This window comes from Nesoenas mayeri, assembly GCF_963082525.1.
Source record: "Nesoenas mayeri genome assembly, chromosome: 2".
NCBI lineage: Eukaryota > Metazoa > Chordata > Aves > Columbiformes > Columbidae > Nesoenas > Nesoenas mayeri.
Window position 1 is genome coordinate 158,784,664 of NC_137543.1, and position 24,336 is coordinate 158,808,999.

A 24,336-nucleotide genomic window follows, 5' to 3' on the forward strand; every position below is an offset into this window, starting at 1 on the left:
ATCATCTGTGTGCCACCCACACAGCGCCCGTCTGGAGCAGAAGGATCCCGGTGTCAGGCGACCTGGATCCCACTCTGTGCCAGAGCCAGGTGGCCCTGCCGTGGGAAAAGACCTTTCCAAAGCAACTGCAGGAGCTGTGTTTGCTGAACCCCTGTGACCGTCTCCAGCAGTTCCACGTGGGAAAGCAAAGTTCAGAGGGGCCAAGACAGCCCAGCGTGATGCAGAGCTGGGAGAAGTCCCAAGGGATAAAAGAAGTGATGCTGATGGATGGGCAGAGCTGGAGGCAATAGAGGGTGGCTGGGTGGCTGTGGTCCCAGGTGATGTGAGACTCCATCTCCTGCATCTTTGGCAGCTTTCCTGTGCAAACACAAGTGACACATGCGACATCCACCTTTGCCACCAGTTCTGGGCCACCCCGCAGGCTCGTGGGGGTTCTATGCAGAGAGAAGTTGGGGAAGGCGAATAAGGATGGGAGAAATCTGACACGGGGCAATACTGCTTGAGGCAAGTTTGGCAAAACTCAGCTCAAATGCCTTCCTGCCTTAAAACAATCATGGAGAACATCAAACCAGCTCTGTTCAACCCATCCCTGATGTAAGAACAGCCCCTTTGGGATGTCCATGAGGCAAAGACTCCAGAGGTGCCCAAAAGCAACTTGGAGGCTTCTCCTGCCCACAGGTTGCTGGGAACTGCATGATGGAAACCAGATCATGGCTGCCCTGTTTGGCTTGACCAGGGCACCCACAGGGCAAACCTGGAGGTACACCAGCTCCCCAGGCAGCCAGAGGAGATGCTGCCCCAAGGATAAGTCCAGCTCAGCAGCCACAAGCAGGGAGCGCCAATGATAACAGATAAACAGGCAAACACTGAACCAGGTGGAGGTGGTGGGCAACACAAATTTGGTCTGTTCAAGTCAACTAGGAAACTCAGATGGAGGATGAAATCAAGGTTCTTCTGTTCACCTTGATCTCTGCTTCATCATAGAATCATTTTGGTTGGAAGAGACTTTCGAGATCACTTTGTCCAACCATAACCCAATTCTGGCACTGAAACATGTCCCTAGGAACCTCATCTAAACACCTTTTAAACCCCTCCAGGGATGGTGACTCCACCACTGCCCTGGGCAGCCTGTTCCAGTGCCTGACAGCCCTTTCTGGAGAAGAAATTTTTCCTCATGTCCAATCTAAACCTTCCCTGGCACAACTTGAGGCCATTTCCTCTCATCCTGTCACTTGTTCCTTGGGAGAAGAGACCAACCCCCTCCATGCTCCAAGCTCCTTTCAGGCAGTTCAGAGATCAGAAGGTCTCCCCTCAGCTCCTGTTCTCCAGCTGAACCCCCAGGTCCCTCAGCCGCTCCCATCACACTTGTGCTCCAAAGCCCTGCAGAAGATGGGACAGGCCAAACCTCACTAAAAGCTGAGTCAAAGATGTTCAGAAGCTCAGGGGAGCCCTTCCCAGGCCTGATCCTTCCATCTCCACTGGCTGGCTCCTGGCTCCATGCTAGAAAGCAGCTCCATCTGTTCTTCATCATGATTAAATGAGGAAGCCCAGGAGGGTCAATCAGACGTCAGTCATGGGGTCTCATGGACCTGGAGAAGCAGGAGCCAGAAGACTGGAACAAAACACTGCCAGAACTTTTGCGAGAGAAAATGTGACCTGTTCTGCTCCGACCAGCACTGGAGAGCCTGAGCTGGGCATCACATTTAAAGGAGGCTGAAGGACACCAAGGCGCTGGACCAAGGACCAAAGGAAGGAGGTTTCCAGCAGGTGAGGAGGCAGCAAAGGTTGGAGCTGAGTCGCTGCTCTGGGCTGAGATGATCTCCTCAGCACCTGAGCAGGGCATGTGTCCACAACACACCTTTCCATGGCTTTTGGTAAAGGTCAGGAGGAATCGATCTGCTGCCGTTTGGGGAGACACTAAGCACCAAAGCTAAAGCACAGAAGGAACATCACACCTCCAGGCGTGCCTGGTCCTCACTGAGCACCCCAGCCTTCAAAACACCATTTTCCACAGTAGAAAGCAACCAGAAACAAAAGGATGTCACAAACCTGAGTGGCCACCATGGTCTGAGGGGTACTGCTGCACTTCTCCATGGCATTCAAGCTGTACACCATGATGGAGATGAGGTCGCGGTCTGCCCGTGAGTACATGGAGCACCACTCCATGTCCCACAGCGGGGTGAGGTTCAGCTGCTCTTCCTCGGTCAGGTTGGGGCCGATGGCACGGATCCAGCTGGTGTCACAATGATGTGGCATGTGTGGAACCACGTAAAGATAGCAGATGTGGTGGAAAGCCACACTGAGGCAGGGAAACGAGGTGAGCAGCACCAGCCAAAATCCCCAAATGCTCTCAGAATGTCTGACATGGGCAGCAGTACCTGCAGAGACAGGCTTTCCTGGGCCCGCAACAGTTGCTTAAGCCCAAGATTAAGCCCTACAGCTGTCAGCAGCCACAAGAAGTGTGCAAATTTGAAGGAAAAGCAACACTCTGGGTTGGGATTTGTAATCACACCATGTCCCCATTAAGTGAAAGAGAAAGCACGAGACATCTCATGGTGAGCATCCATAAAGGGCAACATCCAAGGGTGAAGGTAACTGGTGGACTAGTCGGTCACAGGAGGACTTTGAGGCCGCTGGGGCCTTTAAGAGTGTCCATAAAGAGATTTCCTATGGGGGCGGGGATGGGAGAGAAAGCTGGGATATAGATATCTGAGGCTTTTTTAAGGAGGGTTTGGCTAAATACTGGAGAGACTGCAAAGAAGTTGGCTTAGATGCAGGGGATGAGATGCAGCGATGCAGAACATCCCTCACCATCCCACACCTAAAACGTGCGAGTTACATACAACCCAGGTGAAGTTTTCTGGATGTGAGAGTAAAGGGGAACAGTTTAAGAGAAATAAAGAGCCAGAAAATGGCAAACTAAGCCCAAGAGGCTTGGAGTGAATGGAAAAAAGAACTTAAGAAGTGCCACCATCCAAGACGACCGCATTTTGATTTGTTTTGGTGGGGGTTTTTTGTTTGTTTTTAAGCAAGAACGTGCATATTTTCAGGCAAACACAGATGGGTGCATCGCAGCCAAAAGGTCTAGGGAACACATTTAGAACCGGACCATCCATACACACTCCCCAAAATCACAAATCTTGTCATTGACAAGTCCCTGAAGCTTTAGGGAAACTTCTCCATTCCCACAAACTGAGTAGAAGCCCTTCTGCTTCTCTGAACGGAGACATCATGACACTGAGGTCACTCTTAAAAGATGCCCACGACTGAGGAAAGTTGTCCAGATGACCACTTGAATTGAGCAGACACCAAACCGCCGGCATTTGCCGTGACAAACCCGCTGCCACCAGCACAGCAGTGGCTCAGGGCCAGGCCACAGCAGCGTTTGCAATCTCCTGGCAAGAGGTTCACTGGCAACCTGCCGACAGCCTCATCACCTGCACGCTGGGACAAGACCTTTCACTTCTGGCACCTCCTCGCTCTCACAGCCTGAAGCACGACCGCTGGGACATGAGTCTGCTGCGGCGGGGAAAGCGGTGCTAACAGGGCAGTCATGGAATAGTTTAGGTTGAAGGGACCTCCAAAGCTCATCCAGTGCCACCCCTGCCATGAGCAGGGACATCTTCACCAGCTCAGGTTGCTCAGAGCCCCGTCCAGCCTGGCCTGGGATGTCTCCAGGGATGCTTCATCCACCACCTCTCCGGCCAACCTGGGCCAGGCTCTCACCACCCTTCGTGTCAAAACTTTCCTCTTCATGTCCAGCCTGAATCTCCCTCCTTTAGTTTTAAACCATCACCCCTTGTCCTATCACAACAGGCCCTGCTAAAAAGTCTGTCCCCATCTTTCTTACAGGCCCCTTTTAAGCACTGAAAGGCCACAATAAGGTCTCTCCGGAGCTTCTCTTCTCCAGCTGAACACCCCAGCTCTCTCAGCCTGTCCTCCCAGCAGAGCTGTTCCAGCCTCGGATCATTCCTGTGGCTCCTCTGGCCCCTCTCCAGCAGGTCCATGTGTGTCCTGTGCTGAGGAACCAGAGCTGGACCAGCACTGCAGGGGGGGTCTCACCAGAGCTCAGAACAGCCCAGCCAGAGCTTGGACCCATCATGGTCCCAAGATGGGGACAAACCTGGGCTCCATCTCCCACCATCAGTGTATTTTCTTGAAATCCTGGCTCCACTATAAACATGAGACACCTCAGTAGCAACTCTGGATCAGACCTGCCCTTAATCTCCAAATTCAGAAAGAACAAATAGGAGGTGGAAAGGAAGGTGTGCAGCTCATGCTCCAAATGCTTCTCAGGGTATAAATCATCCCACTTTAATACCAGTTTCTGTCACACCGAGGTGTTCCTGGACAAGGGAAGCTGCACAGCTTGAAGAAAACCTTTCAACCAGAGTCAAGCTCTCAGGGGCTCTCAGGGTACAAGCCTAAGCGCCATCCTGGCAAGTGCAGGCAAAGAACACGACCTGTCTTTGCATATCAGTCAAATGAAGACAATATTCATTAGCTGTTTCACATGAGCAGGAAGGAATTGCTGAGCACTCCTGGAAAGCCCTGCAAATAAGAGCCCTCAGCTTTGACTCCTAACAGGTCCGGTTGTCATGTGGACATAGACAGGGGGACACCTTGGACTGTGCTGGGATGTTCCTTCTCCTCACCATGGTCTAGAAGACAGGTGGTGATTAGGGCAGTACAGGTTTGACAGAAGAACATAAGTCTCATCATGCCACTATCTTAACTTTAACCAATGCCACTAACTTAAAGCAGATCACAGCAATTTGTAACATATAGAATCATTGAATCATTGTGGTTGGAAAAGACCTTTAAGATCATCGAGTTCAACCATTAACCTAACTCTGGCACTAAGCCATGTCCCCAAGAACCTCATCTATGTGTCTATTCAACACCTCCAGCATGCTGACTCCACCACTGCCCTGGGCAGCCTGTCCCAATGCCTGACAACCCTTCCCATGAAGAATTTTTTCCTAATATCCAAACTGAACCTCCCCTGGTGCAACTTGAGGCCATTTCCTCTTGTCCTATGACTTGTTACTTGGGAGAAGAGACCAACCCCTCCATGCTCCAAACTCCTTTCAGGCAGCTGCAAAGAGCAATAACATGCACCATCTAACCCAATGACACGGAAACCACACACCAAACCCACGCCAATGGACAATTTGTTCTTTATTGATTAAAAATTAGAGACATGCAGTAAAATACAAAGTCCAAAAAAGGAAAAAAAGCCTGAATATTTTACATCTTTCATTATAATCTACAATACACCAAAGTTGTGAAGAGGATCCGTTTTCATTAACAGAGCACTGTCCTTAAAAGTAGGAACCAAAAATTACCACCTGCTTCCAGGTTCAGATCAGAAATTTGCACAAAAACCAAATTCTTAATGACATTGGAAAACGATTATGAATAGCATTGGCACTTACTGGAACATCAGAAAAGACAGTTGTCTAGCACTGTAATAACTCCTATTTTGGATCCCTACCCAAAACATCTGGAGATCTATAGGGTGAAAAACCATCCGTTTCTTCCTTACTTAATTTTCTCCATTAAAGAACTAAGGAGCCTTGGGATAGCATGAGCTCAAGCTCTCTAAGGCCTGGCTTGGAGAAGGTGGGGAATAAATAAATAGATGCAGAATTGTTCCATTTGAGCAGTTTGAGTCCTACCTTTTCTCAGCACCAGCACACAAATGAACGAAGAGGTCCCCACGGCATGAGGCAGAAGGGGAAAATAATACTGTACCAAGACTACCTTGTCTCCGGATCCTAAAGGTTTCCAACGCATCCGTGTGGAGCAGAGGGGGACGTGCCAATCGAGGTCCAGCCTGCTGTTCCAAGTCAAGAGATCGATGGGGGAAGTGAAGGGGAGCGCTTTGTGTTGGGCAATAGGAGAAGGTGCCAGAGGTGCCACATGGACACACTCGGCCAACCCAACCAGCATCACCTCCCTGGTATCGGGTACTTGCTCCCAGGATTCTTGAGAGCATCTGCTCAGCACCCTGGGGTGCTCTGACCCCCAAAACCCTCTATTCTCCTCTCCTTCACACTCACCAGCCACAGGGCTGCAAATAGCCCACGGGGATATACCAAATATCCACCCAGGGGCTAAAAGCAACAAGGGTGGTATAAAAAGGACATGCACAATTCAGGAAGAAGTTTCCACAGCTGCTCGTAGAGAACAATGTATAAATATAGATTGTTCACCTGAAGACTCGGAAATTTTTAAAAGTCCTAATTGAACCCAGTCATTCCGCTTTAACACTCTGTTTCTGCATTGTTTGTGGCTGATGGAAACCAAACACGTTTCCATCTGTGTGTTAAATTACAGGCTTACAATTGCTGTGTAGAAAACACTCCAGAGCCAATAGCAGTTACAAAGGCCAACTGTGAAACAGTAGGGAAAAAAAATAATCAACACCATTATTCACATATTGCATTACAAGTGTCTCTTATCAAACCCAGAGTATAATTTATATTATTCACGTAGAAACTCAAATTCAACACCATATAATAGAAAGAAAAGCTAAATACATGTGTGTGACGGGGTTTCAGTGACATCCTGATCAAACGTCGAGGCTCGGACCGGCGAGAAGGCTGATGGCCCAAGCCATTAGTGCAGGAGGGACACAGCCCGGCGCCCGCTTGCCCAGCACTACCACTCTACTGGCGATTCTTTATTGCTGTAAAACACGACAGGGGTGGTTCCATGGGTACCAGTTTGCAAAGGGACTGGGGGACACGTCGGGAGGACACGCGCAGCCGGGCATCACAGACTGGGTTTCGTGAACAGTTCCAAGTGTGTCCTTAGCCAACGCAGAGTGACACAGATCTGCTCTCCCTCTGCCCACAGGTGTTCTGTGGATCATCTGAAAGACCAGTTTCCAGCCTGCGATGCCTCATTGCTCTGCTTGCACGAACAGGCTATATCTAAGATGCAGAATGAAAGGCGTTTTGAGGAAGGACTGCTTAACGTGAATTAAAAGGTTCAGCCCTCATGCCACGCCTGGCACTCATGTGGAGAGAACCAAAAGAGTAAAATAATAATAACAATAATAATAATAATAAAAAAATAAGGCAGTTTACAAAGAGAAGCTGACTTTAACACCTCAAAGTCAAGGAACTTCTCAAAAACACAAGCACAAGGGAAGGCGGCTCTCCCTCCCGCGGGTTAAGACTTGGCTTGCTCAGGTTCAAACCAGCAGTTTTAAAACACACAGCCGAAGAGAAGCGGATTTCTCAGCACTCCAGGTGACCCAAACAACATGTACATTGGTGTTTCAGATGGAAGGAGAAGCAGGTAAAGAACAAAAGAAGATCCGTTCAGTATTAAAAGTTGTGCAAAAATAGCAAGTGAACAAAAATAAAATGAAACCACATGTAAGCAAACATTTAGGCGTGATCATCAGAGCAGTGGAACCCCCTGCTTCGTACTCAGTAGTATTTTTCTTTAAAGTAAGGCAATAATAAAACGAACATGCAGGCAATGATGTGTTGGAGCTGCATGTTTGAGATGACAGATACAAAAAACATGAGAGTTGTTTACAAAAGGTGTAAACACCATCGGTAATTTCAGGAAGGTACATGTTCCTATTAAGGAAAATGTTAAAGCTTCTAGGAAGGGGCTGTAGTTCAATTCTTTGGCAGTAGTGGTTTGTTTCTTTTTTAGGCTAACAGAAGCATTACAAATATGCACATGTGGGTTCTCGGTTGGGAAACATCTCCTGGGACCATTGTTTAGCTGATGCTGAGCTGTGCAAATCCTATAAGTTTGCCATCATCGGGAATATCGGAGCCTTCAACACCAGATGCCTGAAACACAAGGAACAGAGATCCAAATAGCGACACGCACGCTCTGCCCTCTGATATACACCGTATGTTATCACAAGGTGGATCAGATATAGCCTAAGGAGAGAACAGTCATAGGACAGCTTTGCACTATGGGCATCACCCATAGTTAAAATTGAGCCCTTTTTTGGAAGCTAGGAAGGGCTAGGACTGAAGTTTTGCCAATACCTGCTCTGACCAGGGCTACGAGTACTAAGTGGAGCAAAACAAGTGAAAACTCCTTACAGAAAGAGTGAAAAACAACACAGCTTCGCTACCAACAAACTGTTTACACCTTCACTTTGCCACTCTTCCTACCTAAATTTCATCATGCCTGAAGGATTCATCTGTCATTCCTTCTCTTTGCCTGGCCTATCTTAGTTTTGGCTCTTTTCCCCCTGCTGTTTTTTTGTTCTCTCCCTTCATTCTCTGATTTCCTCCTCAGAGACAACATATCTGGATCCTCCCTGTTCTCCTCCTTCAAGAAAGGAGTCCATAGCATTTCACAGAATCACAGAATGTCAGGGATTGGAAGGGACCTCAAAAGTTCATCCAGTGCAATCCCCCCATGGAGCAGGAACACCCAGATGAGGTTACACAGGAAGGTGTTCAGGCCGGTTGGAATGTCTGCAGAGAAGGAGACTCCACAACCCCCCTGGGCAGCCTGGGCCAGGCTTTGCCACCCTCACTGAGAAGAAGTTTCTTCTCAAATTTAAGTGGAACCTTTTGTGTTCCAGTTTGAACCCATTACCCCTTGTCCTACCATTGGTTGTCACCGAGAAGAGCCTGGCTCCATCCTCCTGACACTCACCCTTTATATATCTGTAAACATGAATGAGGTCACCCCTCAGTGTCCTCTTGTCCAGCTCCAGAGCCCCAGCTCCCTCAGCCTTTCCTCACACGGGAGACGCTCCACTCCCTTCAGCATCTTTGTTGCCCTGCGCTGGACTCTCTCCAGCAGTTTCCTGTCCTGCTGGAACTGAGGGGCCACAACTGGACACAATATTCCAGGTGTGGTCTCACCAGGGCAGAGCAGAGGGGCAGGAGAACCTCTCTGACCTACTGACCATCCCCTTCTAACCCACCCCAGGTACCATTGGCCTTACTGGCCACAAGGGCCCAGTGCTGGCTCATGGTCATCCTGCTGTCCCCAGGACCCCCAGATCCCTTTCCTCTACACTGCTCTCTAACAGGTCATTCCCCAAAATTTCATAGCCCGCTTACCTGCCCTGAAGTATTTCTGCAATTTCTGGGTAAGTCTATGTCCCAAGGCCAGAAAATACCCTTTTGTAATATTTGATATTCTTATCAGCCAGGATAAGGCCATGTTTGTATTAACACATCATCTCACAGTTATTTAACCCGGGTGCTGCTCAGGAGACACAAGCAGGGAGCCTGCACTGCCCACTGTTACACAACCAGTAGGAAATTTTGGGCAAGAAGGGAATATTTAGAGTGTATATATTAGATTCCTACAGCAGACACCACAGGCACCTATACAGGATGGCTTCTATTTGCAAACAACAGCTTGTTCGATGAGGGAACAGGCATAAATACCAGTTTGAAGGTGACGGATCTGTTTGCTTGCGGCTCTTCCACAATTTTCTGCAGATTGGCTGCAACTGAAATCACACACACAGAGAAAAAGGGCAAATATTAGGACAAGCTAGGAAAAAAAACATCCCAAACTCACTATGCCTATTTCTATTACCCAGCAAACTTAGAACTTTTAAAAAGGAGAAAAAGTTTAGGTTTCAGTTAAGCTCACTACTTAAGTCTAAAGCTTTAAGCTCTGAAAATGCTGTTTGTTAGTATACTGCTTTTCAGAGGTAGTTATTTTTTCCTAGATGTGGTGGGATTAGTAGTAATAAATTGCCCAACTGCACCTGGAAATCAGTTAATTCTGCACTAGCAGCCTTTCCAAACGCTGTGGCCTGTGTGTAACGAACGGTTTTGTTTGCTGTGGTCTAAATACACTGGCAGAGGTGAGAGTTTAAAAGTCTCCTCTGCTCTACAGGACACATTGATTTAGCAAACTGTTGCTAGAAGCAGCTGTTGATCTTACTGTTCATATCCATACAACACCCAGACCTCTTCTGTGCAGGACCCACGAGTTATACGGGCTCGTGCAGCAATTTGGCAACATATATATGTCAGATGAGACTGATATAGCTAATGCATTCGTAATTCACAAATGTTTGCAGCTACTTCATGTCCTTGTGGACTAGGGGCTGCCCAAATGTACCAGCACAGAACTGACAGCGGAATTGAGAGTTTTGTAGAGTTGCTGGGGTAGAGAACCAAGGTCACAGCAAACTCTCCTAGTACCCATGGACAGGTCATTTTAAACACAGAAAAAAATATTGAAATTAGTATTAAAAAAATACTAATTACCTATTACCAGATCTCTGCCATCAACAAGACCTGCTGAAATGAGTTCTTGAGACACACCATCAGCAGTGTCTGTTGGAGAGAAAACCAAGAGATGGTCAGCACATAGAAATTATCCACTCGATGAAGGTGTCACACAAAAAACTAAAGGAGCTTGTCCAAACCAAACAGCAAAAGAGTTGTTCATAAAAGACAGATATTAGGGCGCAAACAAGGTGCAGTCAGGCAGGTTTGAGCTCTGCTGTCAAACTCTGAGCTGGAATTCGAAGGGCTGCACTTTGGTCACATCCATGAACAGTTTTACAAGAGCTCCAAGCCCACCCACTACAGACAGACACTCATCCTGGGCTCCCATACACAGAATTGCACAAACACAAAATCTTCCCTTTGCCCAAACCACCTCCACACACTGGAATCTCCCCCCGGCTCACCTCTCCCTGGGGTGAATTCAAATCGAATATCATTGAGCTCTTTTTTTGAATTCCTGCGGAGAGAAGAGAACTTTTAGATAGAAGAGACCATTTTGTCGCACTGCTGGGTGCCCAAAAGAAAGTGCTGTCATTGAATAATCACTCTGGGAGGAGAATCGCAGAATGTCAGGGATTGGAAGGGATCTCAAAAGCTCATCGAGTGCAATCCCCCCATGGAGCAGGAACACCCAGATGAGGTTACACAGGAAGGTGTCCAGGCGGGTTGGAATGTCTGCAGAGAAGGAGACTCCACAACCTCCCTGGGCAGCCTGGGCCAGGCTCTGCCACCCTCACCATGAAGAAGTTTCTTCTCAAATTTAAGTGGAACCTTTTGTGTTCCAGTTTGAACCCATTGCGCCTTGTCATATCATTGGTTGTCACCGAGAAGAGCCTGGCTCCATCCTCCTGACACTCACCCTTTATATGTCTGTAAACATTTCTGAGGTCACCCCTCAGTCTCCTCTTGTCCAGCTCCAGAGCCCCAGCTCCCTCAGCCTTTCCTCACACGGGAGATGCTCCACTCCCTTCAGCATCTTGGTGGCTGCACTGGACTCTCTCCAGCTGTTCCCTGTCCTGCTGGAACTGAGGGGCCACAACTGGACACAATATTCCAGGTGTGGTCTCCCCAGGGCAGAGTAGAGGGGCAGGAGAACTTCTCTGCCCTACTGAGCACCCCCCTTCTAATACACCCCAGGTACCATTGGCCACTGGTGAATTCATTGCACCCTTTACCTTCCTAGGACAGAAACTAATCACTTGGGCACATTCTGTTTCTTAACCCAAGTGGCCTGAAGTCCAGGACAAGCAAGTGCCACCTCTCTGATACAAGGCCACATTGCTCCACTGTCTCACCAACTCATATCTGTCAGAAGACAGATCCTTGGAGCACACTCTTCAGAGAAGTAGGCCCTTGCTCAAACGCAGATGCAAACATCTGGCCAGGGAAGACTGGGAGGTGATGTTCAGAAGTCCCAGACCAACATCTACCAAAACCTGAGATGCCTACAGAGATGAGAGGCAGGTTCCTTCAGTGAGAAACGTCAATATGTGTAACGACTGACAGCAGAACGTGCCAATAGTCTGTTTTCTGCCTATTTCTAGCAACACAGACCACAATCTCTGCCGTAAATTGAGTAAAAGCGCTTCACTTTCAGAACTGGCTGAAGACTAAACTTGTGCCTGAAGAGTAAGATGGTCCAGAGGAGGCCGGAACCCCTGGATCCCTGATCGCTTTAGGGAACTCAGATAATCCTTCCTTCCCACCTTGTTAAAATTGGGGAATATTTATACAAATATCTCTCTCTCTTTCAATCTACAGCTCTTGTCAAACTGAAGAAGTGATGACCTTTGAAGGTCCCTTCCAACCCAAACTATTCCAGTGCTTTCCTGGCTCCCATTTTCAGAAGAGTGGATGAAATCCAGGCTGACAAACAGCACATAACCACCACTCTTTTAATTAAAAAGCACTTGGCAAGATGCATCTTCCACTGTCCCTATCTACAAAAACTCACTTAGACAGAATGGGTCAGTTTTGTGCCCTTACCTTAACCTTAGTACAAGGCTGATGGGGACTTTTGTATCTTCCTGTACCAGAGCTGCAGCAGGGGCAGGTGGGGCCTGCAAGAGGATTACATAATTTTAAAACAGATTAATTATTCCTTTCTCTGGTTTTAAAACTACAGACAACCTTGAACGACTAGGAATACAAATAAAAGTTTAACTCGTCATTGGAGTCATTGCACTACAGTGAAAAAGACGACAGGAGAACTTCACGCCTAAACAGTAACCCAGGAGGTTCTCTGCAACAGCCTTGAAAAGAGTAAAAGCGACACAACTTTGAGAAATGCCAAAATTACAAGAGGCTTCAGAAGTGCTAAATGTAAGACGACCGCTCGCTTTGTGTTGAGATGGTTTTTAGGCATTCATGGCAGCTTCAAGACTGAGGGGCCACAACTGGACACAATATTCCAGGTGTGGTCTCCCCAGGGCAGAGTAGAGGGGCAGGAGAACCTCTCTGACCTACTGACCACCCCCCTTCTAACCCACCCCAGGTACCATTGGCCTTCTTGGCCACCAGGGCCCAGTGCTGGCTCATGGTCATCCTGCTGTCCCCAGGACCCCCAGGTCCCTTTCCCCTACACTGCTCTCTAATAGGTCATTCCCCAACTTACATTGGAACCTGGGGTTGTTCCTGCCCAGACCTAAGACTCTACACTTGCCCTTGTTATAGTTCATTCAATTTTTCCCTGACCCCTGCGTTTTAATCCCTGCTCTGAACATTTTATTTAAAAACCTGACACAATTGCAAAGAGTACCTATAAAATAATTTAACTGGCAGATTAGCACATACTCTCAGCTACTTGTTTTTTTTGTAAAGTCAAAGGCTTTAAGAGCATCTATCAGCAATTTTATAACTGCCTATTTTAGTTTCTATGTTACTTTGAGTAATTACTGGAAGCTGTAATCACAGCACTTTATATTGGTCAGCAGCAGATTTCCAGCAGGACAGGCCCAGGAGGTGTCTGTCTTTATAGCACTTTTACTTCCAAGTCAAGGGCTAATTGTTAATCAATCTCCACCAAAATAAACCCAAACAAAACAGAAAAGGGTCGGTCACTCTTCCACTGCAGAATTTCTCTGTGCTGCACATGCTGAGTCAGGGATTTTAAATCTGCACTAACAAGACACACACCTGAGAATTTAAGTCTAGAAGCCTTGACCGAGCTTTTTAATTTAGATAATTTGCTTCTTCATGAGAGTAAAAAAAACAATAGCCCTTTAAGACTATTTCATTCCATTTGTAGGTAGTTTTGTGTCAGCCATGCAGCTTGGGGCTTCTGATCACAATCTTGTTTCTGTTAAAGCTGAAAGCTTTACCAGGTCAGTGAAAACAAACAAGGGCTCATAGACAAGACCAGAGGTCTGCAAAACAGTAACCAGTGAGCTACAATAACCAGAGAAGAGCTATAAAGAAGAACATATTAACAAAAAGCAGCTATAAAGGAGAACATATTGACAAAAAGAAGCGGTAAGGAAGATGATGTTGACACAGAGGAGCTATAAGGAAGAACACACTGACACAAAGGTATGAAGTTCAGCTGAGGACAAGCTACCAACAAATAAGCTATTGGGCACTAGTGGGAGGGAGCAAGATACTCCGCTAGTGCAAATCAAAGTGCAAATCAAAACATTTTCATTGAGGCCAACACCACGACTTCAATTAACCAAACAGAGCCCCGGCCTTCACTGCTGCTGGTGGTTCAGCTGCTGCATCAAATTCAGGGATTAAACACTGGCCCTTTTTCAGGAGATTTGAAGGGCTTTGATTTAAGTGTTGAAGTTAATGTAGCCAAGAATGTGTCAGACCCCAACTCCCCTACTTTTGTTTAATGACTAAAGCTCTGTCTTGAACGGTTTTGTAAAGAGGAACATGAGCTGACTGTGGTGAAGTGATATACGTATCTTTTCACATTCTTTAAAATAAAAACAACCAAACGTTCCTAGGAAGGAGTAAGTCTAAGAGTTATTTTTCTGACCAACACTGCCAAATCTTTTCCCTTTGTGTCTGCCAAAGGGTGATTGGTAACTTGGCCCCATCCAACAGTGACGACAACTCCCCACCAACAAATATGAATATTGGTGTCTTTAATTAAAAAAAAAAGGTTCTGTCATTTGGGAGTCTGGCAAACTCTGCTTCTCCCCTTCAGCAACCCACAAGACATGTTTCAAATACTTCAGTAATGATTGAGGTTGGCCATTTTGCTCTTTTACCACAAGTCAGAGCACTTCCCTGACTTTGCCACACCTGCCTGTCTGGTCTGTATCCTACACCTTGGGGTGATGCAGCTAAGAATTAAATACAAACTTGTCGAGCTTTTACATTCTCCGTACTTGCCCTCAAAGGTCCATTCTCCCCTCTCTGCTTGAAATGGAAGTGTATAAAAACACCACAAGGTTCAGAGTTTCCCAAAGATGGAGTTTCTCTGCAATTTCTGACTGCTGAAAGGACAGTTGTAACCTAGGCCTCCTGTCTCTCTTGTGAAGTCTGGAGAACTTGCACGTTCTAGTTTCTTCCTCTCACTTTTCCCTCCACTCTTACTCCACAGATGCAAATGGCACTGAGAGACATAATCAGAGCCTGTTTCTGCTGCACCTTAAACGTTAAGAACAAGCAGCTTAAATAAGATTGTCCCTTTTTCTTACCTCTTACCTTGCCTCAAAGCAGAGCACACAGAACCACAGGCTGGTTGGGGTTGGAAGGGACCTCTGGAGATCATCCAGTCCAACCCACCTGCTCAAGCAGGGTCACCAGAGCAGATCACACAGGGATGTGTCCAGGTGGGTTTGAATGTCTCCAGAGAAGGAGACTCCACAGCCTCTCTGGGCAGCCTGGGCCAGGCTCTGGCACCTCAAAGTCAAGATGTTTCTCCTCATATTTAGATGGAATCTCCTGTGTTTCAGGAGGTTCCACTCCCTGAACAGCAGAAAAAGTCACTGCTCACCCACAGAATAGGAACAAAGAACTCCTGGCCCCACACTGACTCCCCTCCTTTTGCAAGACACTAACCCAGCTGTTAATTAGTGCAAGCAGCAGCACTAACCCAACTCCAGAAAAGCAACTTTCATAGCTTTAGATCGTTTTAGCATGTCTTGAACAGAACAAAGCTGCAAGCTGGCCCGAAGGTTTCTGCTGTTACCTGTGCTGCTGTGGGGGCTGCTGGTGGAGCCTGGCTGGGAGGAGGTACAGCAGTTGGAGGTTGTGCAGGCGCTTGTCCTGCAGCCTGAGGTAGTTGAGTAGGTGCCTGTGCTGGAGCACTGAGTGAAGGACCTGGAGGTTCAGCTGATGGAAACAGCTGCAAGGAAAAAAGGTGGTTTCGTGAGAAAAGGAACCCAAGAGTTCTGACTCAAGCACCAGCTTTCCAAAAAGTGCTTGTATGCCACATAAATCACTCTGAGAAGTTCAATGTTAATGGCATTCCCAGGCATCCAGGACACCGGCCCCACATTGGTGTTGAAGGGTTTTAATGCTTCCTCACAACCGGGGACGCCTTCTGCCCTGATATTTTCAAGTTTTACTCACCAGTAATGAAGGATAAGAAGCCAAGATAGCTGCATGACTCTGGATCTTGGACAAAAATTACACTCTGTGCAGCCACCAAAGCTGGATGCACACATATCACATCCCAGTTGGGACGAGAGCACCTTATCCTTTAGTTCCTCCTCTTCAGAATCCACATCCTACTTATATTTTCAAATAGCCATGCAGTCAGAACAGAGTAACTCTGCTTTGACTCATAGTACCATTCAGAGAACACAGATAACCATCAATAACTTATCCATTTGTAAAACAAATATCAGAGACCAATCTGGACATTCAATTGAAAAGTGAATTTGGAGCTTAATTTCTTCAAAACACACAAGACAAGAATGTTTAGGCTTGGACTTAAAGTCAGTCCCCCGCGAGAAAAATAATTTGGGGGTGGGGAAAAGGAGCTAAATGGAAGTTTAACCTTTATTACCTCTTGTGCTATTTAGAATGGAGAAATTGATTTTGGTGTGGTAGCCAAAGAACTCTAAGCTTGATGGTACTTCTTCAGTGTGCCCTGTGACTTATTCCATTCAGTTGTAGGAAATATACATCACTTTGTATATTGAAAACCTGGCAGCAGACTTCCAAACCACAATATATATGAAGAGATGTATCAGAACAGGGAAATTGATCCCAAAGGGATTCTAGTTTTCAGCATTGAGTTTAGTTTGTCAAATTACAGTGCCAGAACTGTAGTCTTTTTTATGACCTCCCTTTATAATCAATCCTTGGAAACAGATGAAGGAAAAGCAGGACAACCTAACCCAAGATTAACTTCTATGAGACTGCTCTGTTTATCTTGCCACACAGATAAGGAGAAGCAAGACTAGCCCAGTCTCTAGAAGATAAGCAGTCTCTATCACTGAAAGATAAGATATACTAATATTCCTAATATAAGAAACACAGGACACAACTGAAGGTGGATTATCAAGTGCAATTGAAATTTCGTTTGCTATCAAATACTACAACAGGTTTATTTCACATTTCCGAGCATAGGTCCCAAACCAGTGATTCAGACTACGCAAAACACACATTTTAAAGTTGTGCAGGTTTTGTTTGTTTGTTGTTCTGTTGCTGTTGTCTTTCGTTTTTATTTGTTAGTGTTTTGGGGCTTTTTGTGTGTGTGGTTTCGGGTTTTTAAGGAAGACATTGATTCCTTTTTTTATGGGAGGCTTTCAAGCAGGTACCAGCTTCTACTTGACACAGTATTGTGTTCAAAGGCTAACAAAAACACCATCCTGGAAACAACAGCAATAACTAGGAGTCATTTGGGGAAGCCATTTGCAACTATAACTTACCTCTGAATTCTGTACAGGTTCTTTCACTCTGGGAGACTGAAAAACAATTAAAAAAAGGCTGTCATTGCCCAAATAAAGTGAATTTAACTAGAAAGATTTGTCAGAACATATGAAATCCACACAACTGCTTTCAATTTAAATATATATATTAATATGCACAATAAAACGGGACACCACACAATTTGGTGGGAACCTAATCACGTCACACCATCCAGAAACATACAGTTGTGTTTCAGAACTTGGACAGTTGGTATTTACCCATATAACACTCCAAGCTGCTATCAGTGTAAACCATTAGCATTAACCATTAGATTGCTCAGACTGGATCTAATTACTTGTGCACCAGTGTGGCAAAATCCATTTTAAGCTACCAAAGTCTTGCAGAAAAAAGATAAGCCACACAAATTTGTCTTCCTGAATTCCGCTGGAATTTGTATACTTAAGGAACTAGTTTGCAAACTGACTTGCTTAAACCATAGAAAACCCTGGAAAAAAACGGAAAAACAAACAAAAAAGAAACCAGTGTACTGTGTTGTTTAATAGAGAACATCTTTTGGCTGTTCTCACCATTGGACTCTGCATTAGAAATGAGAAAACTGACTGTACGCAAGTTCAGCAGTGAAACAAAGACACCAGTGGAATGGAGGGGAAAGTGCAGGCAAAGAACGCGACCTGTCTTTGCATATCAGTCAAATGAAGACAATATTCATTAGCTGTTTCACGTGAGCAGGAAGGAATTGCTGAGCACTCTTGGAAAGCCCTGCAAATAAGAGCCGTCAACTTTGAGCCATCCAACTGTCATGTGGACATAGACAGAGGGGACACCTTGGACTGTGCTGGGATGTTCCTTCTCCTCACCATGGTCTAGAAGACAGGTGGTGATTAGGGCAGTACAGGTTTGACAGAAGAACATAAGTCTTATCATGCCACTATCTTAACTTTAACCAATGCCACTAACTTAAAGCAGATCACAGCAATTTGTAACATATAGAATCATTGAATCGTTGTGGTTGGAAAAGACCTTTAAGATCATCGAGTTCAACCATTAACCTAACTCTGGCACTAAGCCATGTCCCCAAGAACCTCATCTATGTGTCTATTCAACACCTCCAGCATGCTGACTCCACCACTGCCCTGGGCAGCCTGTTCCAATGCCTGACAACCCTTTCCATGAAGAATTTTTTCCTAATATACAATCTGAACCTCCCCTGGTGCAACTTGAGGCCATTTCCTCTTGTCTTGTCACTTGTTCCTTGGAAGGAGAGACCAACCCCCTCCATGCTCCAAGCTCCTTTCAGGCAGTTCAGAGATCAGAAGGTCTCCCCTCAGCTCCTGTTCTCCAGTTGAACCCCCAGGTCCCTCAGCCGCTCCCATCACACTTGTGCTCCAGCCTCTCACCAGCTTTGTCACCTCCTCTGCACTTGCTTGAGCTCCTCAAGGACTTTCTTGTCATGAGGTGCCCAAAACTGCCCCCAGGATTTGAGGTGCAGCCTCAGCAGTGACTAGTTCACAGGGAACATGACCCAGAGGCCTCTCATGAGAGAAACCACAAGCTCTTATTCTCAGAACAGCAAATTACAAGACGTCCTCCGGAGAGGAGGAGAAGGAACAGTTCCGTCACAGTGACTATGTGCAGACAGTGTCAAGGAAAAAAGTGACTCAGCTGGAAAGGTACAACCTGAAATCCATCTCAGATGTTGAGCCGTCCCTTGACAGTTACCAGACAAGATGAAAAACGTGGCATTCCTCCCAGAGATAAACAGCTGCGCTGCACATCTGCAGGCCACAGTGCTGCTCGTGTCCAAGAGCATCCAGATGCCTCAAGGAATAACTCAAAAAGAGCTTGTCCGAAAGATGAGAGTGTGGGAGACACCGTACAGACAAGTACGGAAACTCTGACCCCACAGCGAACAACTAACCCAGATAAACGGCAAACAGAAGCAAATGGAAGAAAAACACGGACAGAAATAGGACAAATATTAAAAGACATTTACCTAATTAAGGCACAAAGAGGATGACTTTGGGGATGTGCTGAAATCTATTTGTTATAACTCACTATTGCTTGTGTAATCAGAGACGATGTGAGGAACCAGTGAAATGTGACCCAGCATGTTCCACCGCACGGATTTAATGAGTAACAGAAGGTGAATGATTTAGAGCCCACATAGCACAATTGCTCTAATCTAAATTCAGGGTTTTAAATACCAAGAGTGAAGAAGTTTAGTAAGTCTTTATATCCAAAAGGTGACACGAGGCCAGCGAGTCGGCTTATTCAATGAACCGGGCAAACATTTCTGGCTGTTTGTGATAAATATTTGTCTGCTTTCAGGTGCAGTCCTAGCAAGAGACTTGTAAAATATATGTTTGTACATATTAAATTCACCCCATTTTTTTTTCTATAAAGTGGAGAAAGGCAGAATATTTAGGTGGAAACTTTTATGATGGATAATACTGAAGCATTTTAACAAATTAAGTCAATCTGCAAGCACTTTAAGGCACACAGCAAGAAAACACAGGTAGAACTGGAATCACAGAATGGTTTGGGTTGGAAATGACTATTAAAGGTCCATCTCATCCAAGCCCTCTGCCATAGGCAGCAATAAAAGGTGACACATAGTTAGTGTAAGTTATTCTATCTTACAACTTAGTTAAAATGGCAGAAGGATTATAGTTACATGGAATTTACAGTCTGTGTTTGATTATATTTTAACCTACAGAAGGAATTCAGAAGATTTCACCTTATAAAGGGTCAAGAATTACAGTCGTATCCACCTGGTACCAGCAGATCCTCCTCAACCACGTAACATGAAGCTGGATATAGTAACTTCAGAAAGTCACAATAGTTGTTGCCACAAAGTATGAACTTACTACATCAATAGAGGCCTTTAAAAAGTCAGGTATTCAAAGGATGTCAAAAAGATGCAAAGTCTTGTTTTTAATATTAAAGCATCTATACAGAGCATCAGTAGAAGGAAAAGCAATGAAGGAGAAATGAGAAAAGCTGCAAAGGGATAAATGCCTCAAACCAATACTGTTTGGGGTTTTTTTTTCCCTTTCATATTGAAAAGCTTCCTCTAAAAATCAGTCTGGAGATTTATTGTAATCTTTCAGTTGATGACTATTCATTACTCCTCTGTGTTTTGGGTTTTTGTGCATGTGTTGGGAGAGGTGGTGTTTTTTGGAGGATATTTGAATGCTGAACTTCATGGACATTTTCTACCAGAACTAATGGATTTCAGTGTAACTGGTGTGACAGAACCAGGCCCTGTACATTTCATAGATCAGCCATAAACACAGGCCCTATGGATTTCAGCTCCATCCTGGAGAGGGCAGCAGGACAAAGCCTCTCCTGATGCTTCCAGAAGAAAGCATCTCCAACAGTCAGCACACTTAAAAACAAAGGGAACATCCCAGCTCAAGCGAATGAGTGTGCTGAGCTGGGAGCAAAAAATCTGAGTTAGTGTTCTAAATGATGCTCAGCATCCCTGAACGAGACCAGCTGATGACAGAGAAGAGATCAATACAATCTCTTCAACCAGAGATCGATACACCTTCGAGTCTGTTCAGCTACAAACTCAAGGGAAGGGAATATAATTTAATATATGTCATACTTTCAAAAGGCCAGATACTTCCCAGGGATATTGAAACATATCACAGTTGGAAAAGAAAACAGAGACAGTAGAGCTATCGGAGTTTGAGGACCCACCCTGAGCTGTGAAATTGCTGCTCTGCCTTCCTCACTTTCTTCATCTAACTCATCGTCACTCCATTCCCAGCCTCCATCTTCAGTCTTGTGAAGACGTCCGCTGGAACCGGGGACTCTCCGGACCTGCTCAGCACAAAGACACAGCACAAAGACATCTTCTACACTGGATCTCTTTTAGAAGAAGCAACACAAGAGCATCTTCAGCTTGCAATGTCTGCCAGGGCATTTAAAGACTTTATTTAGTGTTTATTTAACTAGCATGACTGTAACAGCAAGAGCATGGGAGGTTTTCAGTACCTTTCTGGATCTTTCAGACATCGTTGGTGCTCTTTGTAACATCTTCTCTTGCAAAAATTCTTTATTCTGCAAAAGAAAAAAATACCAAACATTTGCATTGCTGAAAATGCCCTTTCATTCCTTCCAATAAAGAAACTACTAAGTTATTTCTAGCAGAAAGTATATTGCATGTTTCATCCCCATGCACCAAAGATATTAAGCCACTTTATTCCTTTGGACTACAGTACATGATGTTTCATCCTAAATACCTTTTTAAACGAGCGGTCGCACTTGCCCTGTGTAAAGTGATGCGGAATTAACAACTGAGGAGTTGTATAGTACTCTGTCTGATTTACTGGGGAACACGCTTTTATACTTCTTATGTCTCAGCAGGGTATCAGATGCTGCAATATTTGGCATTCTTCCATTCCCAGATCCTACGCCACCTGGATCCAGCCACTTTGCTTTATCTTGCCTCTAAATTTATGCCAGTCCGACTGGCGAAAGGCAAATCTCAGATGTCAGGCAGGCCCAGGTGTAGGAGCATCTACATACCAGAGTAATTAGACCCAGGAATTAGGGCAACAGAAGTGGCTGAAAAAATGTACAGCACATGATGCTTAGAGAGGAAGCAAGTGAATCACAGAATCATAGAATAGTTTGGGTTGAATGGAACTTTAAGGGTCATCCAGTGCCACCCCTGCCATGAGCAGGGACATCTTCACCAGCTCAGGTTGCTCAGAGCCCCGTCCAGCCTGGCCTGGGATGTCTCCAGGGATGGTTCATCCACCACCTCTCTGGCCAACCTGGGACAGGGTCTCACCACCATCAGTGTACAAAATTTCTTCCTCATGTCTGGCCTGAATCTCCCCTCCTTTAGTTTAAAACCATCACCCCTTGTGGTGATCACAACAGATTAAATATTGGGAAACAGCTGCGATGCTTTACTGTATTAAATTCCCTCTTCAGCAAGCTATTCTGGACTCGTTAACATGTTGGCTGCTGGGTGTACAACTTTCCAACCACTTGAGTACGCAGCCCAAGCAACCACCCTGGCACTGGGTATTTCCCACCAAAACGCTGGATATTCCCATCATCTCTGCCCTTTAAGTGCTTCTAGAACTCCCCCATGATGGTCTCCTGCAGGTAGGATAGGAAACCTCAAGACAAACGCTGTTGTCTCCTGATGAGTGGCTCTCGGCATTATCAACACATATAGTTGCATAGCATAGGCTGTATTTTTTATATACAGGTCAGTATAGACGTACAGAAATTGGATTATTCTGTCCTCAAGTTACAGCTCCTCAAGTTACTGACAAGTTTGGCTGATGTATAGAAGTAATTTAACACTGAGCGTTAAGTGACACGCATTTTCACTTTGGGTGCCGGGTTAGGTATTGCCTCATTTACAATAATGTTAATTTTCTATCACCACATATGCTAATATGTTACTCTGTGGCAGCTTAATGAAAGCATGAAGGAGATTTTACACACAATGAAGTACAACATGAATCAGAAACTCGTATAACCAAACGGAGAAAGGTCAGCAATGTGTAAACCATCTTGTCACTTTGGACACCAAGTGGCCACACCGGTAGACAGATGAGGACTATCCAGTTGCCTAAAATACCATTACGGACAATGAAAACCCAGTTAATACTGTCAAGCAGCCACGCATCAATTAAACTTGCCCTAAAGCAAAGTCCTGCATTTCATAAACTGGATCACTCTCTAGAATTCCTTGGTGGCACCTGTTAGATCCGTCAACTTTAGTTGGACATCCAGCTCCGTACAGATACCCAGATGTGGCCAATTACATTTAAGCTTCTTAATCTGGGAGCTGAAAACTCCTTTGATTAATTGGTGATGCTGCTGTGCTATCCCAGGTATCAGATATCTTTTTGACAGTTTAATCTGTGTTGTGTTATAAAACCCATGTATTTTGATCACAAACATGGCACAGAAAAAAAAATAAGCAAGCAGAAACATTTCCTCATTCCCATGAAAATAAAATGTATCCCCTGCATTATTTCTGTCTGTCTCGCCCTGACAAGACCTGGCACATTGTATATGTGTTAATCTCCAGGCAGTAATTACATAAATGCTCACTGGCAGTTCACTTCCAGGCTAGAAATGGGAGTTTCTTCCTATTTTGTATCACAAGATCTTCATTTTCCATAAGGCGACACAAGGTGAAACAGTTTTAGGCAGCCCTCTGCACAGTGGGCTTCATTCACTGCTTCGCATACAGACTGATTATAGAGTTTACTAAAATATACGTTACATTTACTGCCACAGAGACCTTTACAGTCGGACACGCAGCCAGAACGGCACCGTTACAAGAGCAGAAAAAACCCCAAAAGCCACCGAAAGACATTTAAATGCTCAAGAATTGCTAGAGAATTTCTCTTAATAGCAGCACACAGGAGGAGGTCCAGAAGAGAGGTTTTAACTCTGTTCGTTCACAATGACCCATTCAGCCCGCTCAGTTAGGCCAGGCCTAAGCAAAACAGCCCACGCTCACGCCAGTAAAGCTGTCACCAAACCCATCATCCTTCTGACAAGCTCCCTCTCTCCATAGATCCATTTAGGAAGGGTTTTCTTACCTTTGCTTTCGTGAAAAATTTGTGTCTTAAGAGTTCTGCTGCTGTCGGTCTGTCAATAAAAACAGATGTAGAACAAAAACACAGTTATAAACACTCCCTTTCACCACAACAGTGTCTTGCAGGTTGTCGCAACACCACATCTCATAAGGGTATCGGTTTCTCCTGCACAATTCCCCTAGAAAATCAAGGTATTCCAAGTAATTTTTACACCAGCAGTTTTTAAACACTCTGTGTATTCTGATCAAAAACAGTGAATAATCTGGGGTGGGGGGCATTGACCCATTTTGACGTTGAACTTGAGCCTTGGACTCAGTCTGATAGAATTGCAGAAACAATTTGCTCAACACTGAAACAACGATCAATCTTTGTCTAACAGAAAAGGAACAAGTACAAGCTATTTTCCCCTTTAAGTTAGGCTTTGGGATAAATACTAAAAAGTAGAAGATATTCCTTTGTCGGTTTAGAAGGAGCTTTGAAGACTCAGATGTACATGAGAAACTACCAGCTGACAGCATTTCCCACACTGCAAACTCCACTTAAGTAGTAACAGAGTTTAATTAACAACGTGCAAATGCCATTTATCACGGGGTTTATTTCATCTCAGATTATGCTACTATACACAAAAAAAAATATCCAACGTATAGCAAGGGAGCCCCATAAAT

General features: G+C 45.3%; 1 protein-coding gene across 1 annotated transcript in view; it reads right to left on the reverse strand.

Moving 5' to 3' along the window:
- Nucleotides 1-5,162: 5,162 nt before the first annotated feature.
- The window catches only part of OXSR1 (oxidative stress responsive kinase 1), a 102,395-nt gene continuing 83,221 nt past the window's right edge, over nt 5,163-24,336 (reverse strand). Inside the window, exons 9-18 of the mRNA XM_080339339.1 lie at nt 23,675-23,723; nt 21,090-21,155; nt 20,793-20,915; nt 17,087-17,122; nt 15,397-15,552; nt 12,243-12,316; nt 10,661-10,713; nt 10,233-10,301; nt 9,396-9,460; nt 5,163-7,823 (exon numbers count right to left, since the gene is read on the reverse strand). Coding sequence (XP_080195465.1) covers nt 7,749-7,823; nt 9,396-9,460; nt 10,233-10,301; nt 10,661-10,713; nt 12,243-12,316; nt 15,397-15,552; nt 17,087-17,122; nt 20,793-20,915; nt 21,090-21,155; nt 23,675-23,723 — 766 coding nt within the window. The 3' untranslated portion in view covers nt 5,163-7,748. The remainder of the gene's footprint in view (nt 7,824-9,395; nt 9,461-10,232; nt 10,302-10,660; nt 10,714-12,242; nt 12,317-15,396; nt 15,553-17,086; nt 17,123-20,792; nt 20,916-21,089; nt 21,156-23,674; nt 23,724-24,336) is intronic.